General features: G+C 35.2%; 1 protein-coding gene across 3 annotated transcripts in view; it reads right to left on the bottom strand.

The window, feature by feature from the left end:
- PPP4R3B (protein phosphatase 4 regulatory subunit 3B) overlaps positions 1–15075 on the bottom strand; it is a 63138-nt gene that overhangs the window by 16974 nt on the left and 31089 nt on the right. For all 3 annotated transcript variants that reach the window (XM_032410955.1, XM_032410956.1, XM_032410957.1), the window contains exons 8-10: positions 4587–4718; positions 3147–3249; positions 780–821 (exon numbers count right to left, since the gene is read on the bottom strand). In XM_032410955.1, the coding sequence (XP_032266846.1) occupies positions 780–821; positions 3147–3249; positions 4587–4718 (277 nt within the window). The remainder of the gene's footprint in view (positions 1–779; positions 822–3146; positions 3250–4586; positions 4719–15075) is intronic.

The raw sequence follows: 15075 nt of genomic DNA, 5'->3' as shown, positions 1-15075 counted from the left end.
TTTTGTGGAACTCTGATGCTATTGGGAATAAATCAGCATTCTTTTGATAACAGAAAACCCATTAAAAATACAAAATATAGTTCTGGTATTTATTTGAACTAGTTCCTCACCATTAAAAAAAATAAACTCTCTTAATCCCTCAGTTCCCTAATTTTATTCACAAAAGATTTTGTAACAATGATCTACAGTCTTAATTAAATGTCTTGTTTTCACTTTCTCAAATTAGGACATGAAACTAATCATTATATCTCTAACTAATCCAACCTCTGAATGTCAGTCTCCTCATTTGAAACTGGCTCTCCTAGACCATTGATGAACCTGGTAGAAAAGACAGGATGCTAGGTGCACAGAGCATATTTTCTATATTCCCAGGCCCATACCTGGTATGCATGTTCCAAGTAGAAGCAACAGTGCTTACACTCAGATTCATAAATAATAACTAAGCATAATGCTGTCACGAACACTAACACTAGTTCCTAACTGGCCTTAGTTACTAGGTTTCAAAAATAATGAACTAAAATCCTCAACTTTCAGATGTCTTTTCAAAAAAAAATCAGAAAACTAGCTCTAAATTTACAGTAAAAAACAAAAACAAAATTCCAACCAGTTTTCCATTTTTTATATTAGAGAAAATGAAATGTTTTTCTTTACAACAGAGGAAAAAGGTAAATTTAAAAAAAAATATGCCTTTCCTAGCCTTGTATAAATAAATGCATTATACTCTGAGCAAAAAAAGCTTACAATTTATATTAGTTCATAAAATAAAAATTTATACTTACCAGGGCAAATCGTGCTGTTTTTGTTAGATCCAACTATATTATCTAATAAAAAAAAGTTAAAGTCAGTTACTTCAGTAATAATTATTTCACATTTTCCTAGTCCTTTACAACATACAAAGGATGTCTTTGGTCATAATCTCATTTTACCTGCATAATAACCATTAAGAATTAGTTGTGAGGGGGGTGAAGGAATGGGCAAAATGGATGAAGGGAGACACAGGATTCCAGTTATGGAATGTATGGTCACAGGGATAAAAGGTACAGCATAGGGCATATAGTCAGTGGTACTGTAACAGCATTATAGGGTGACAGATGGTAGCTACACTTGTGGTGAGCAGAGCTTAATGTATAGACTTGTCGAACTACTATGCTGTCCACTGAAGTTAGCATTGTGTGTCAACTAAACTTCAATTAAAAAAATAGTTGTTTCAGTCAAATATTATACCTGTATCTGCAATCCTTTACAGAATTTGGTGCAGATGAGGAATTGTTAAAAGACAATAAATATTGTGATAAAAAAGTGAGGTTACAACCAGAGAAGGCACATTTTCTTTTATTTCTTAGTCATCCCCCAACAATTAGGATATGTCTCTCTATATATAGGAATTTCTTAAACTCCAGAATAACACGTTAACAATGATAATTTATGCCTTGAAGTTTTAAAAAAATAAGTAGGACATTGTAAGTTCTGAATTTTAGGCACATATTTCAGAGCACATTTGCATAGGGAAAAATACAAATGTCTATTGCAGCATTGTGTGTAACAGCAAAAACTAGAAACTTAAATGTACATTAGAAGCAGGATGGCTAAATTATAACATACTAATAGAGAATATTATGCAAGATATAAAAATAAATAAGAACTCCAGGTATCAATACGGATAGATTTTAAAAACGCATTGAGTAAGGGCAAAAAAAATGCAGAATAATGTGTACAACAGAAATCAATTCATATCAAGCTGGGAAATATGAAAAATAATACATTACACTTGTCATAATAATATAAACAGACATGGGGTGATAAACTTCAAATTCAGCATTCCTTGAGAGATGGGGGTGAAGTGAGAATGTGAAGCGGTGCACAGGAAACTAACAATATCTGTATTTTCTTTTCAAAAATATTTGAAAAAAAGATAGGGCAAGTTAGTTTTGATAAAGTCAACAGGAAATATATGGGTATCTGTTACATAATTATCTAAATATTTCTGTACACTGCAAGTGTTTTATTTTAAAATAAAGATTAAAAATGCATTTATTTTAATTTATAAAAATGAAACCATTCTGTATGAAAACATTCTGCCAAATGCTTTTTTACCCAACTTTATATTTTCAAGAACTAGTTAGTTGACAGATTAAAATTCAGTTGTTTTAACTGCTATATAGTATTCCATTGTATGAATATATCACGTGTTCTTTATTTTCTTATACATTCTTATACCTGTCATGCATATGCATAAATGTTCCCTAGGATATACTCGGAAATTGAATTGATGGTATTATGTAAGGTGTGCCCATTTTTACAACTTAATTAGTTTAGTAAGCATTCTCTTTAACTGACTCCCTTTTAAAATGACTCATCAGATTAACCAACACTCCCCCCCCCATCCTGCCCATTTCTCATTTCACCAGTTGAGTTGTATGCTTATCAAAAAGTCCTTTGTTTACACTAATTATTTTTGGCAGTATGATTACATACTTTAAACATCACAGACTGATGAAATATCATAAAAATGTAGTATCTATGGCTAAGTTGAATACAGTCTAGAAAATCAGTAAAACCAGAAGTTGGAGCTGATGAATTATGACTGTAGTTTATGCATGAAAGATGACATGGAAATACAATAAAAAAATACATTAAAAAAAAAAAAGGCTTGCCCTTATACAAAATATCAGCAAATGAGTCAACATTTAGAATGTTTACAGAGTTTATTTTTTTAAACTGTTCTCTGCTTTAACCAACTTTTTTGATTAACCCATCAACTTCTGATCCTTATGTTGTGAAATTAAAGAGCTTGTACTATATTGCCAAATTATTCTCCAAAATGATGGTTCCCTTGGATTTTCTAATGTAGGTAATATACTGTTTACTCTTACCCCCTCTAGGTAATTAACAGCTTTGAGAATAATCCCCTTCTGTTAAAGTGTTTATATTTCTCTTCCTCAAGGTGTAATACTTTTTGCTACATTTTCTGTATCATTCTCTAACATAGTCCCTCTGGAAAAAGGGAAATCATGATTTTATACCGCAGTTTAAATTTTTCAGTAGTAATTTCCCTGTCAAATAAAGCACTGAGTAGACAGCCTATTATACTACTTATTTCACTCTTTAAAAATGGAAATCATAAGCAGATAAGTAAGACACCCTACCCTTTTCACACTTGTCTTCTGAAGTATTGGTCAAAAGCGGTGCTGTGAGAACATGCATACAATGGTTGTAGAAGAAATTTAGAAATTCACTTTTTTCAGTTTTCTGAAACATACAGAATTAAAAAAATATTTTATTATCTTTTAATTAATAAAATATCTTTAAGAATTAATGCAGGTCATATACACCAGATACTTCAAGATATCATGAAAGCACCAAAAAACTAGTTATATTCACCTTAATTGTATTTCTGCAGAACTGAAAAATCAAGTCTATTTCATATTACTAAATTAAAATGAAAACAAGATATAAAAAATTTTTCTGAAGAAAATTATTCAGAAGAACTTTTTTTCTAATATGCTTGTGACCTGAAATGCAATGAAGAATCTATCAAGCAATGTGAGAGGAGCAACTTAACTGCTGAAAATTTGAAAGTTCATATCCACGCATATTCAAATCTGAAACTCCATTCATAGCATAGTCAAATATGAAAAAACACCAGATTGATTTATCAAGTCATCTGAAACAGGACAGAATTTAGATCTATTTTTTAAATTTTAAAAATTTATTATTTGGAAATTCGGAAAACAGTCCCTTTTTTTGGCCACTATTTTTTATACAATGGTCTCGAAGAAACAAGTAATGATTTAAAAACAACATACATATTCTTCTTTAAATATGAGAGAGTTTATAAAGAAAAAGTATCCCAGCATTTTGAGACAACAATTATTAATATTTTGGAATACTTCTATAAGTCTTTCTGAATGACTTCTCCTACTATGCAGTTGAGATCATTCAGTACGTATTAATTTTTTTCATTATGATTAAAGAACATGTAACTTTATAAAATTTACCATCTTAGTCATTTTTACTGTTTACATTTCAGCAGTGTTACATATATGCATCCTGTTGTGTATTAATTTTTAAGAAGTTAACAGAATGAGGCCAAGGGCCATAAATAGAAATGCTAACACTTTTTACTAAGATTTTCACAGATTACAATCTTGTGTTTTGCCACAAATAAACTGCTACAGGAACACCACAGCTACTTGGATATGAAGTGTACAAATACTCAAGTATTTATTATTTTAAAAAATTGTACAAATTTACGGGGCGCCTGGGTGGCTCAGTCGTTAAGCATCTGCCTTCAGTTCAGGTCATGATCCCAGGGTCCTGGGATCGAGCCCTGCATCGGACTCCCTGCCCCACGGGAAGCCTGCTTCTCCCTCTCCCGCTCCCCCTGCTTGTGTTCCCTCTCTCGCTGTGTCTCTCTCTGTCAAATAAATAAAAATAATCTTTAAAATAAATAAATAAATAATTGTACAAATTTAAAAAGATTTTATATTTACATATAATTTATATATTTATACATAATTTATTATATATTAAATCCTCTAAAACTGACTAGACCAAAACATTTTTATCTCAGAATAATTTCTTACATTAGTTGTAGCCAGCATGTTCTCTGGATCAATTAGAGTACGAAGAAGTCCCATTAACTGAACAGCACCTCCTAGCTCAGGATCAGTATCACAGATCATTTGTTCAATCACTACATTAATGAGAAGGATATCCTGAAAGAAAATGCATTTCCATTAGAACTGGTTTGGATATAAGACAAATATACCAGCTGAAAGAACAAAATCAGAACCAAAGAATAAATGAACTTAAACTTTCATGTTTCTAGTATTTTTCAAAGTTCTATAAACAAACACACTAGAGTGAAAAAGCCCACTAAAAAAAGCAGAGCACCCTACAGCTGCAACATTAATGTAGGAAGTGGAAAACAAAATCATTTACCAGTGATTCTTGTTCACTGGAGATTCTAACAGATTCTCATTCTAGGTTTCAGCCTCAGATAAGAATTTAGAAGTTGACTGAATAAGGAAGATCACACATCATCTGACCCTAAAACACAGATTATCTGAGCTTCAAATGAGAAAATCCTTTCTAGCAAAAAAGTGAGAAAACCCAGCATACAACCCTCCACAGGAGGCAAGTGGGTGCACACCGTGTTACATAATAATCTAATGCCACAGAGATTTGCATTAGGTTGCATGCTTTTGGGTCTTAACTAAGAAACTACAAAGCAGCTTGCAGATACAAAATTTGCCTTTTGCCTGTATTTTTAAGAAATCTTGGAAACTGAAGTACAGTACAAAGTGATTGCTCATGTCAAAGAAAAAAGTTTTGACATCAACTCTGGTGATTTGAGAATATGTTTATTGTTGGGGGAAGAAAGGTAGTAACTGAAGGAGATGAAATAAGGGAACTGCATGGAATGAAGATAAATTTCTTAAATTGGGAGAATTCTGTAAAGTAATAAAAATAAATCTTCAGTATAAAGCACTTAAAAAAAAGATTTTATTTACTTATTTGTCAGAGAGAGAGAGAGAAAGTGTGCACTTGCACGAGCAGGGGGAGCAGACTCCCCGTTAAGCAGGGAGCCCGATGAGGTACTCAATCCCAGGACCCAGGGATCATGACCTGAGCAGAAGGCAGACAGAACCGACTAAGCCACCCAGGTGCCCCCAGTATAAAGCACTTTTTGTTATTATTTTGTTGTGCTAGCCCCTCTAAACTTAACATACTGTGGTTTTCAAAAATATTTCCCTGTAAAGTTGTTTGTGTTCTTCAATTCCATTAAGAACCAACAAAAGCATGTCACAGTGACTTAGCTGCTTAAAATTAGAACCCTCACCCCTACCATGTTTCAAAATTTGAACACCAATGAATCAATTCTGTCATGGCATTAGAAACAGAGTAAAATCTCTTCAAAGAGGAATTACGAATTATGAAATAAAATTCACAGAGCTAATTAATAAATTCAGACCCAAGCCTCATTTCAATTAGAAGAAAAAGGTAGATTCCACATTAATCTGCTGCTCTTTTTTATTCTGGCATGATCAGCAAAGCTTAACTCATGTAAAATATTAAGATATTTCAAAAAGGTGTCAGCCAATAAACTTTCTTCAGATCAGTGCTATGGCATTTACTTTACATTTATGTCAACGTGTACTACTTACATTCTACCAGTTAATTAGGGCCTCAGATAATTTGCTGAATTATATATAATCATCTTTCATAAGTTCATTCATTTAAAACTAGGCACAAAAAAAAAAATAAATGATGAATTTAGGTTACATCTAAATAAAATCAGAGTGGCAAGAAATACTTAAGGTATAGCTCATACACTGAAATGTCATTTCAATATAGTCTTCAAACTTTTTGCTCTGGTCTTGTCTTACAGGCAGTTTCTCATAAACCCTGCTTCCATCAGTATCAATGCCAAACTCAGTCCCATAATTTAGTGACTTGTGGAACTGAAAAAAGCTGATTTATATACTTCATGGTGAAAGAGGTAAGAAAAGAACTGCCTTTCTCAAAGGCCTGTAAGACTTCCCTGCCAGAGAGAGGTATATGCACCATCGAATGCTATTCTTTAGAACATTTTAAGATTCCCCAGGCTTCAGATAGGAAGGGCACAGAGGTCAGTAGATAAATTGATATCTCTAGGTTCAAAGATTATGCTTGAACATGGGGCACCTGGATGGCTCAGTCAGTTGAACGTCCGACTCTTGGTTTCGGCTCAGGTCATGATTTCAGAGTTGTGAGACTGAGCCCCCCAGTTGGGCTCTGCGCTCAGTGGGGAGTCTGCTTGATTCTCTCCCTCTCCTTTGGCCCCTCCCACAGCTTGGGCATGTGCTCTAATAAGTAAATAAATCTTAAAAAAGAAAAGAGATTATGCCTGGGTAAGATCTTTAAAGTCCTTAAGAAGCAAATAGTTTGGAAGCCTACTAAACAGTTGAGGAAGCTTAATTGTCAAGAAAGTTTTAAAATAAACAAAGGTCCATGACTCTTCAATCTTTAAGACCACCACTGGGCCAGAGAACTCACACCAACAGAAAGCAGACTATGAAGATTATATAGAGCCTTGGAGGAGAGGGATCTTCTATTGCCCAACTCAGATGTGGCCACAGCTGATAATATCCTGAGGGAAGAAAGGCTTTGGAAAAAAATAGGCAAGGGGGAATTCTTTAGAGACAGCTGGTTTCGTTAATCAAGGACCTCTCGGGACAGAGTCCAAGCTACTGCTATTCAACAAATATTTGATGAAACAGTGCATCATAGTTATGAATGAATGATTGCTGTATGTATGCTCTCCCTTTTCCCAAACAAAAGCAGTTTCATTGTGATGTTGGGGGCAGATAAATTATCTTTTTATTTATAGGTCACTGAAACACTAGGAGTCTTATCTGGACTTGAAAAGGACTACCTAATACTCAAATATTCTGGATGTGGCACTGGATACAAAACTGAATGGAAACTTGATTTATCTCCCTTGAGGGAAAGGTGAGTGAGCAAAGAAAAATATGTATGAAAGTTAGGTAGCTAGAGAGGGGGACTGTGTGGCTGATACTACAAGATGCCAACTTAGTCTCTATTTTCTTTGTTTTGCTAGCAGAGCCCAAATTTTGTTCAGAGGCAATGTACTCAGCTAAAACGCAATTTCCCAGCATCCTTCACTGCTAAGGGTAACCTACTTTTGGCCAAAGAAATCCAAGTAGAAATTGCTAAGTGGAACCTCCAGGAAAGTGCTTTAAAATAAAACACAAAAGCTTTCTAGCCTTCTCCATTATTTTGCTGCCTTTCTTATTCCTGGAGGTGGAAGAGCAATCTTGCAACCTCAAAGTAACAGACATTAAAACCAGAAAATGAGGATGACTGACTCAAAAGATGAAAGTCTTTTGGCATCATGAGCTGTATAGTTAAGGACACCATGGAGCTGCTTCATGACTTGTGACATTAATTAATAAAACTTTCATTAGGTAAAACTATTCTAAGTTGGTTTTTCTTTTTTTGTGTGACAAAAGCACTTAACATAATACCTACTTTCTCAGCAAAATTTTAAGTATATAATATTCTTAACTATAGGTACTATGCTGTACAGATCTCTAGAACTTACTCATCCTGTATAACTGAAACTCTATACCCTTTGTCTAGTATCTTCCCCATTTCCCCCACTCCACATCCCCTGGCAAGCACCATTATTCTGACTCCATGAGTCTGTATTACTCATATAAGAAGTTATCATGTATTTTTCCTTCTGTGTCTGGCTTATTTCACTTGGCAAATTGTCCTCTAGGTTCATCGAAGTTGTCAAAAATGGCAGGACTTCCTTTCATTAAGGCTGAATAATGTTCCACTGTACATATATGACAAATTTATCCATTCATCTGCAGATGGACACTGAGGTTGCTTAGATGTCTTGACTATTGTGAATAATGCTGCAATGAACATGGGAGGGCAGATATCTCTTTAAGATCTTTTGGATTTATGGACAGAAGCAAGATTGCTGGATCATATGGTAGTCTAATTTTTAGAGGAACTTCCATCTGTTTTCCATGATGGCTGCTCCAATATATCCCCATCATCAGTATACAAGGACTCTTCTTTTCTCCACATCCTTGTCAAGACTTGTCATCTTTATTTTTTTATATTAGCCATACTTTTTTGAGGACATGTTCCACATTTTATTTACATTTTAAGACTAACTTTAATCTCAAAATCACATATCCATTTACCTATTTCCTTTTTGCTGATTGCACTTAAATGCATGGTTTGTCAAAAACTGTAAACAAATATTTACCATGTCTGTTACATGTAACACACAGGAACGGCTTTTAACAGAAATTCATCGACCTCCCCCACAACACTTTTTTATTATAAATACAGTTATCGAAACAATCCTGGACATATTTTTGATACTACTATAGTCAGCACCCATACCACTTCAAAAATTAACACAATTTGTGAAAATATTCATTGTACCTGCTACTTCAGACAGTTTCACCTGAAGCTCCTTCACTAAGCAAGACGGATAAAGCATGCCATTTCTGTTTTTCCTTCTTGAGATTTTTTACTTTTCAAAAACACACATGCTTCCACAGCATGACTCTTCTCTCTATGCTTTCAGCTTGTAAACCTGAATTCTATTTTGAGTACTCGAGGTTTATGCGTAAATGACAGTGCCATTGCCTACTACCTCTTGTCCTTCAAGTTCTTCCAACAAGTGAAAATTACAAGTAACTTTAACTCCTGTGGAGACTACCTTCTCCTACAGCCCTGATACTAGCCATCCTAATAGATGCGTGTGTACTTAGGACAAATGTCTGTTCAGTCCCTTTGCCCATTTTCAAATTGGGTTGTCTTTTTGCTACTGGGTTGCAGGAATTCCTTACATATTTTGAATATTAGTATCTCATCAGCAATTGAAAACAAACTCTACACTTTTACTCCCAACCTACATACTATGTTATTGACGTCAGAATTTATTTTATATTTATTTAAAAAAATTTTTTTAAAGACTTTATTTATCTGTCAGAGAGAGAGAGAGAGAGAGAGAGAGGGAGAGTGCACGAGCAGGGGGAGCAGCGGACAGAGGAAGAAGCAGGCTCCCCGCTGAACAAGAAGCCCGATGTGGGACTCGATCCCAGGACTCGGGGATCATGACCCAAGCCGAAGGCAGACGCTTAACCAAGTGAGCCACCCAGGCGTCCCAGAATTTATTTTTTTATATTGTGTATCTATTAAAAATTTTTGTAGTTATGGTTATTCTTAATATTTTGTCTTTTACCTTTTATACTAGGGTTAAAAGTGATTTATACACCATGAATAGAGTATTATGTTATTCTGTATCTGTCTATACATTTACCTTCACCAGTGAGATTTACATTTTCAATATGCTTTCTTGTAGCTGTTTAGTGTTCTTTTATTTTAACTTTAAGAATTCCCTTTAAGGGGCGCCTGGGTGGCTCAGTCGTTAAGCGTCTGCCTTCGGCTCAGGTCATGATCCCAGGGTCCTGGGATCGAGCCCCGCATCGGGCTCCCTGCTCGGCGGGAAGCCTGCTTCTCCCTCTCCCACTCCCCCTGCTTGTGTTCCCTCTCTCGCTGTGTCTCTCTCTGTCAAATAAATAAATAAAAATCTTGAAAAAAAAAAAAGAATTCCCTTTAAGCATGTCTTGTTAAGGCAGGTCTAGTGATGCCAGGTAAAGTATTCTCAGTTGGTTGTTTTTTTCTTTCAGCACTTTGAATATATTATCTCACTCTTTCCCGGCCTGAAAGGTTTTTGCTGAGAAATTTGCTGAGACTTATGGGAGTTCCCCTGTATGTGATGAGGGTTTTTGTTTCTTTGGGGTGTTTTGTTTTTGTTTTTTTGTCTTGCTGCTCTAAAAATTCTCTGTCTTTGACTTTTGACAGTTTTATTGTAATGTGTTTTAGTGAAGACCTCTTTGGATAGAATCTATTTGAGGACATATAAATTTCATGTACCTGGATGACCATATCTCTCCCCTGATTTGATGCTATTAGCCATTATTTCTTTAAATAGGTTTCTGCCCCTTTCTTTCCTCCTTTCAGGGTACCATAATGTGTATACTGGTTTTCTTTATTGTGTCCTGTAATTCATGAAAGCTTTCTCCACTATTTTTCATTCTTTTTTCTTTTAGTTCTCTGACTGGATAATTTCAAATGGCTTGTCTTTGAGTTCTCTGATTTTTATTTCTGCTTGACTGAGTCTACTGTTGAAGCTGTTTATTGCCTTTTTTTTTCTCAATGTATTCTTTAGCTCTAGAATTTTTCTTTTTTTTTTTTTTTTAAGATTTTATTTATTTGACAGAGCGAGAGAGAGAACAAGCAGGGGGAGTGGCAGGTAGAGGGAGAAGCAGGCTCCCTAGCTCAGCAGGGAGTCCGACACGGGGCTTGATCCCAGGACTCCGGGATCATGACCTGAGCCGAAGACAGATGCTTAACCGACTGAGCGACCCAGGCACCCCTCTTCTGGTTCTTTTTTAATACTTGGTCTCTGTTGAACTTCTCATTTTGTTCATGTACTGTTTTCCTCATTTCATTCAGTTATCTGTGTTCTCTTGCAGCTCACTGAACTTCTTTAAGACAATTATTTTGAATTCTTTGTCAGCCAGTTCAGTTTTCCATCATCTTAGGGTCAGTTATGATAGCTTTATTTTGTTTTCTTTTGGTGGTGTCAAGTTTCCCTGATCTTTGTAATCTTGCACTGATGACTGCCCATCTAAAGAAGCAGTTAGCTCTTTGTCTTTACCGACTGGCTTTGGCAGGGAAAGTTCTTCACCCGTCAGCCCAGTCAGAGATTTTGGCTGGGTCAGCTGATGGGGTTTGTTACTGGAGTACATGGACCAGCTATTGAGATGTGTGTGGTGGTGGTGAGAGCCCCTGCTCCTTTTCTTTGTTCTTAGCTATTACAAGGTGATACCCTCACTGCTCTGGGTAGGACCTGAAAGAAATGGCCCTCATGGGTAGCATTCTGAAAGGCTGGGGATGTCACTCAGACTCTCTCTTTGTTCTCCCTTTCCCCATGAGAGAATCTGTGGGCCCAGAGGGATCTCCCTCAGTACTGTGTTATGCGGACTTGGGGAGAAGTGACAAGGATAAAGTGAAACTGTTCTTACCCTTTTCAATGCATCTTTTCTCATTTCTGTGCTGCACTAAAATGCTGTAACCTCTAACCTGGACTCTAGGAGTTGCATGGAGGTATTTGTGTCTGTTAATAGTTGTTAAATCGGTTTCTGTTGTGGGGACAAGACCTGGAATTTCCTATTCTGCCATCTTGCTGATGCCACTCCTGGTTTTTCTGATATATGAAGCCAAACCCATTCCTAAGTAATACATTAATTCCTTATTCTCCTACTTTCTTCTGTCATAGGTCAGGTCTTCCTTCTCCAGTTATCTCTCCTCCACAATGCTGTTAGAACTATCCTTCTAAAACAGAGACCTGATGAAGACATCCTTTGTTTAGAATGGTTGTAAGATAGAAGATTCACTCCTTAGACTGGCTGTGTAGGTAAAAAATATTCTAATCCTGTGCTGTTTAACATGGTATCCACTTGCCACATTAGGCAGTTTAAAATTAAAACCAGTAATTCCTCAGTCACACTACCTACATTTTAAGTGCTTGGTAGCCACAGGTAGCAAGTGGTTACCTTGTGGTTACACAATAAACATTTCCATCATTACAGCAACTAAACAGCACTCTTCAAGCCTATTATAGTTTTGTTGTTAAAGAAAAGGAAAAAAAGCAGGATAATGAGACTTAGACCAAAAAAAAAAAAAAAAAAAGATGCAGGGGAGAAAAGGGCAAAATATGGGAATTTCTCACAATCAAAATACTAATTGCCACATGCAATGATACAAAAGTCTTTAAACAAGTTGGCTTCTAAATCCTTGTGTCAGATGGGTTTATTTTTTACTGCTCTTAAGTGTCAATGTAATGAAAAATAATTTAGTAAAGAAAACACAAAAGAGACAGGAATCTACAAACATTCTTATTCTGTAATAAGAGTCATACTTTTGCAATAAAATCTGCTCTGAAAATACATATAAAATCATACTTCTGCTTTTGGTCAAGATGGAGTGACAGGAACTAGATTTAGTTTTTACCTGGAACAACAACAAAAAGCTGGACAAAATATATGAAACTACAGTTGGTAAGACAGTAGACACTGGCCAATAAAAGACAAAAAGATGGGAAAAAATGAGATAAGCCCTAGAATACATGTCAGGCTCTATTATTATTATTACAATTATTGTATTACTGGATCCTGCCAAACTAAGTAAAAATCAATTCCTAAAATACTAGAATTCACCACAGATTTATAGAAATTCTGCCCCACAGAGCAGTATGGAACAGCAAGACAGTCTTTTTCCAGAGGTACACCCACCTCAGTAAATAATTAAAATTAGTCTACTACAGTGCATGACTACATCCACTCAAAAGTAATGGTATTTTTCAGAAACAATGAACAAATAGTTCCGAAACAATTAATGAATGGTTGAACATACATCAATGAACTAAAAGTATTATCAACATTATATGTTGTCTGTAAGGCATGTTTCATTTCTTAATTAACATAATAGAGCAAGCCCTTCTGAACAGAAGGAACAGCCGAATCAAAGGACCCAGCCTCTCTAACTGCAGTACAGCCATCTAAGATACACACTATCCAAGTGACCTTATTAACTCTCCCATACCTATTTCTCCAATGGCAGAACAAAGGAAATGGAATAGAAAATCACTATAAGTTGGACCACTCTTTCAAAATTCAAGCCAGCTAGAGTTGAACTAATTTCTAACTGTTTGCAGGAGTTCTTTACTGGTACCATTAAAATACTACACATACAAATCCAGTTTTCCTTAACCTGCTTCTCAACAATGGCATTACTCGGCTAGAAAAAAACTCATGCTCAAGTAAGTGTAGCTAAATAATGAAGATATAAGAAAAACTACTGGAAAATTCCTTCTTAAAATCAAATGACTTGATGTGCAAATAAACCATTATAGAGTAACTCCAGTTAGTATGTGTCAATGCTGAGACACCAAAATCTAGAGAACACCCTCTTAAATTTATATATATGTATATATAAATTTTTTTTTCTCTGTCTCCCCTTAAATTTATAGTCTTAATTAAGAGGGCCCAATGATCTCCTTTCCACTGAAGCCTGCTTATTCCTATGTTCTCTCTTTTAACTTCTTTTTATACCACCATAGCAGCTTCTGCAACTATAACCTTTAATTCAGAGTCAGCCTTTAAATGCCACCATTACTGTCCTGCAATATTCTGAGAAAGGGGTCTAAGTTAGGCGTTGGCAAACCACAAGACCACTTTGCTGGTTGCCTACTTTGTAAATAAAGTTTACGGTAAAACATTTACTGGAACATAGCTACACCATCTTTGGACAATTCATATTACAATGGCAGGGTTGAGCAATTGCAACAGAGACCACAGGGCTGATCAAGTCTTATCTTCTGGTCTTTTAAAGAAAGTTTGCTATCCTTTACCTAAAGAGCAACATTTAAGTGAGTTTAACCAAGGTTTCCGAGAGATTTTTCAAGGTTTTAGTTATTTCTAAATCAAAGTTTTAGAGAAATGATACTCCCATTGGTTTCATCACACTCCAACCTCATACTATTCTTAGAAGCACATAATGGTTTTTAAAGTACATTTTTGCGGGTTTAAGAATTTTGCTATATTGCAAAAAATAATCAGCAACAGAGGGGAAGTTCTAGGTACCTACATATGGAATTGAGAGATTATCCAGGTTATCAGTTGGCCTCTCTACTTCTGGCTGGGAAAGATAAAGAACATACTTATTTCATTGCTTCTAAGATTTCTTAAAACTTTCAACTTCTTGATATTAAGATACATTTTATAATCTGTGGCATTAGACAGTTATTATCAGCCAATTAGAAAGCATGACAAAGTAAGATGAAAATTTTCCACTAACACTTTCAGGTAAGATCAAGAAAATATTAGCATCCATGTTATCTTAGATTCCATGAATATAGTAAATAAGAGGAAAAGAAAGAATGACAGGAGCAGGAACATTATTCTGAAGTAGAATAAAAACTGATGGATGTTCTGGAAATATCTTTGTTCTTTAAATGTAAGACTTATTTAAAAAATGCACACGAAATTTGTTCTGCAGCAACTTGAATGAGGGCTAAAATAATGAGAAAAACAATACTTCTTTTAATCCATCTGACATGTCAGAAGAAAGCAAAAACAGCTCTTCAAATTCTACAGAACTTTATGGTCCAATTTCTCAAGTCTGTGAAACAGCAAAACAGTCTGAATAAAAAAACTTTAAGCTCATTTTTTAAAGTTGAGGGAATTCTTGATGTGATGCACTGAAGGAAACATTACTTCTGTTATTCCTGACACAAAAAAGTAACCTAAATCGAATCATGAGGATACGTAAGACAAATCCAAATTGTTGGATACTAGACCAGAAAATTTTCAGTTTTGTCTTGGTTAAAAAGAACATTACTGGGACAGCTGACAAAATCTTAGATAGGACTGCAGTTAGATAGTAGTACTATAAAAATCCTAATATCCT

The sequence above is a fragment of the Phoca vitulina genome, unplaced genomic scaffold, assembly GCF_004348235.1.
Source record: "Phoca vitulina isolate PV1807 unplaced genomic scaffold, GSC_HSeal_1.0 scaffold12, whole genome shotgun sequence".
NCBI classification, from domain to species: Eukaryota; Metazoa; Chordata; class Mammalia; order Carnivora; family Phocidae; genus Phoca; species Phoca vitulina.
The sequence above is the reverse complement of the archived record's forward strand: the minus strand, read 5'-3'. Positions and strand labels throughout refer to the sequence as shown.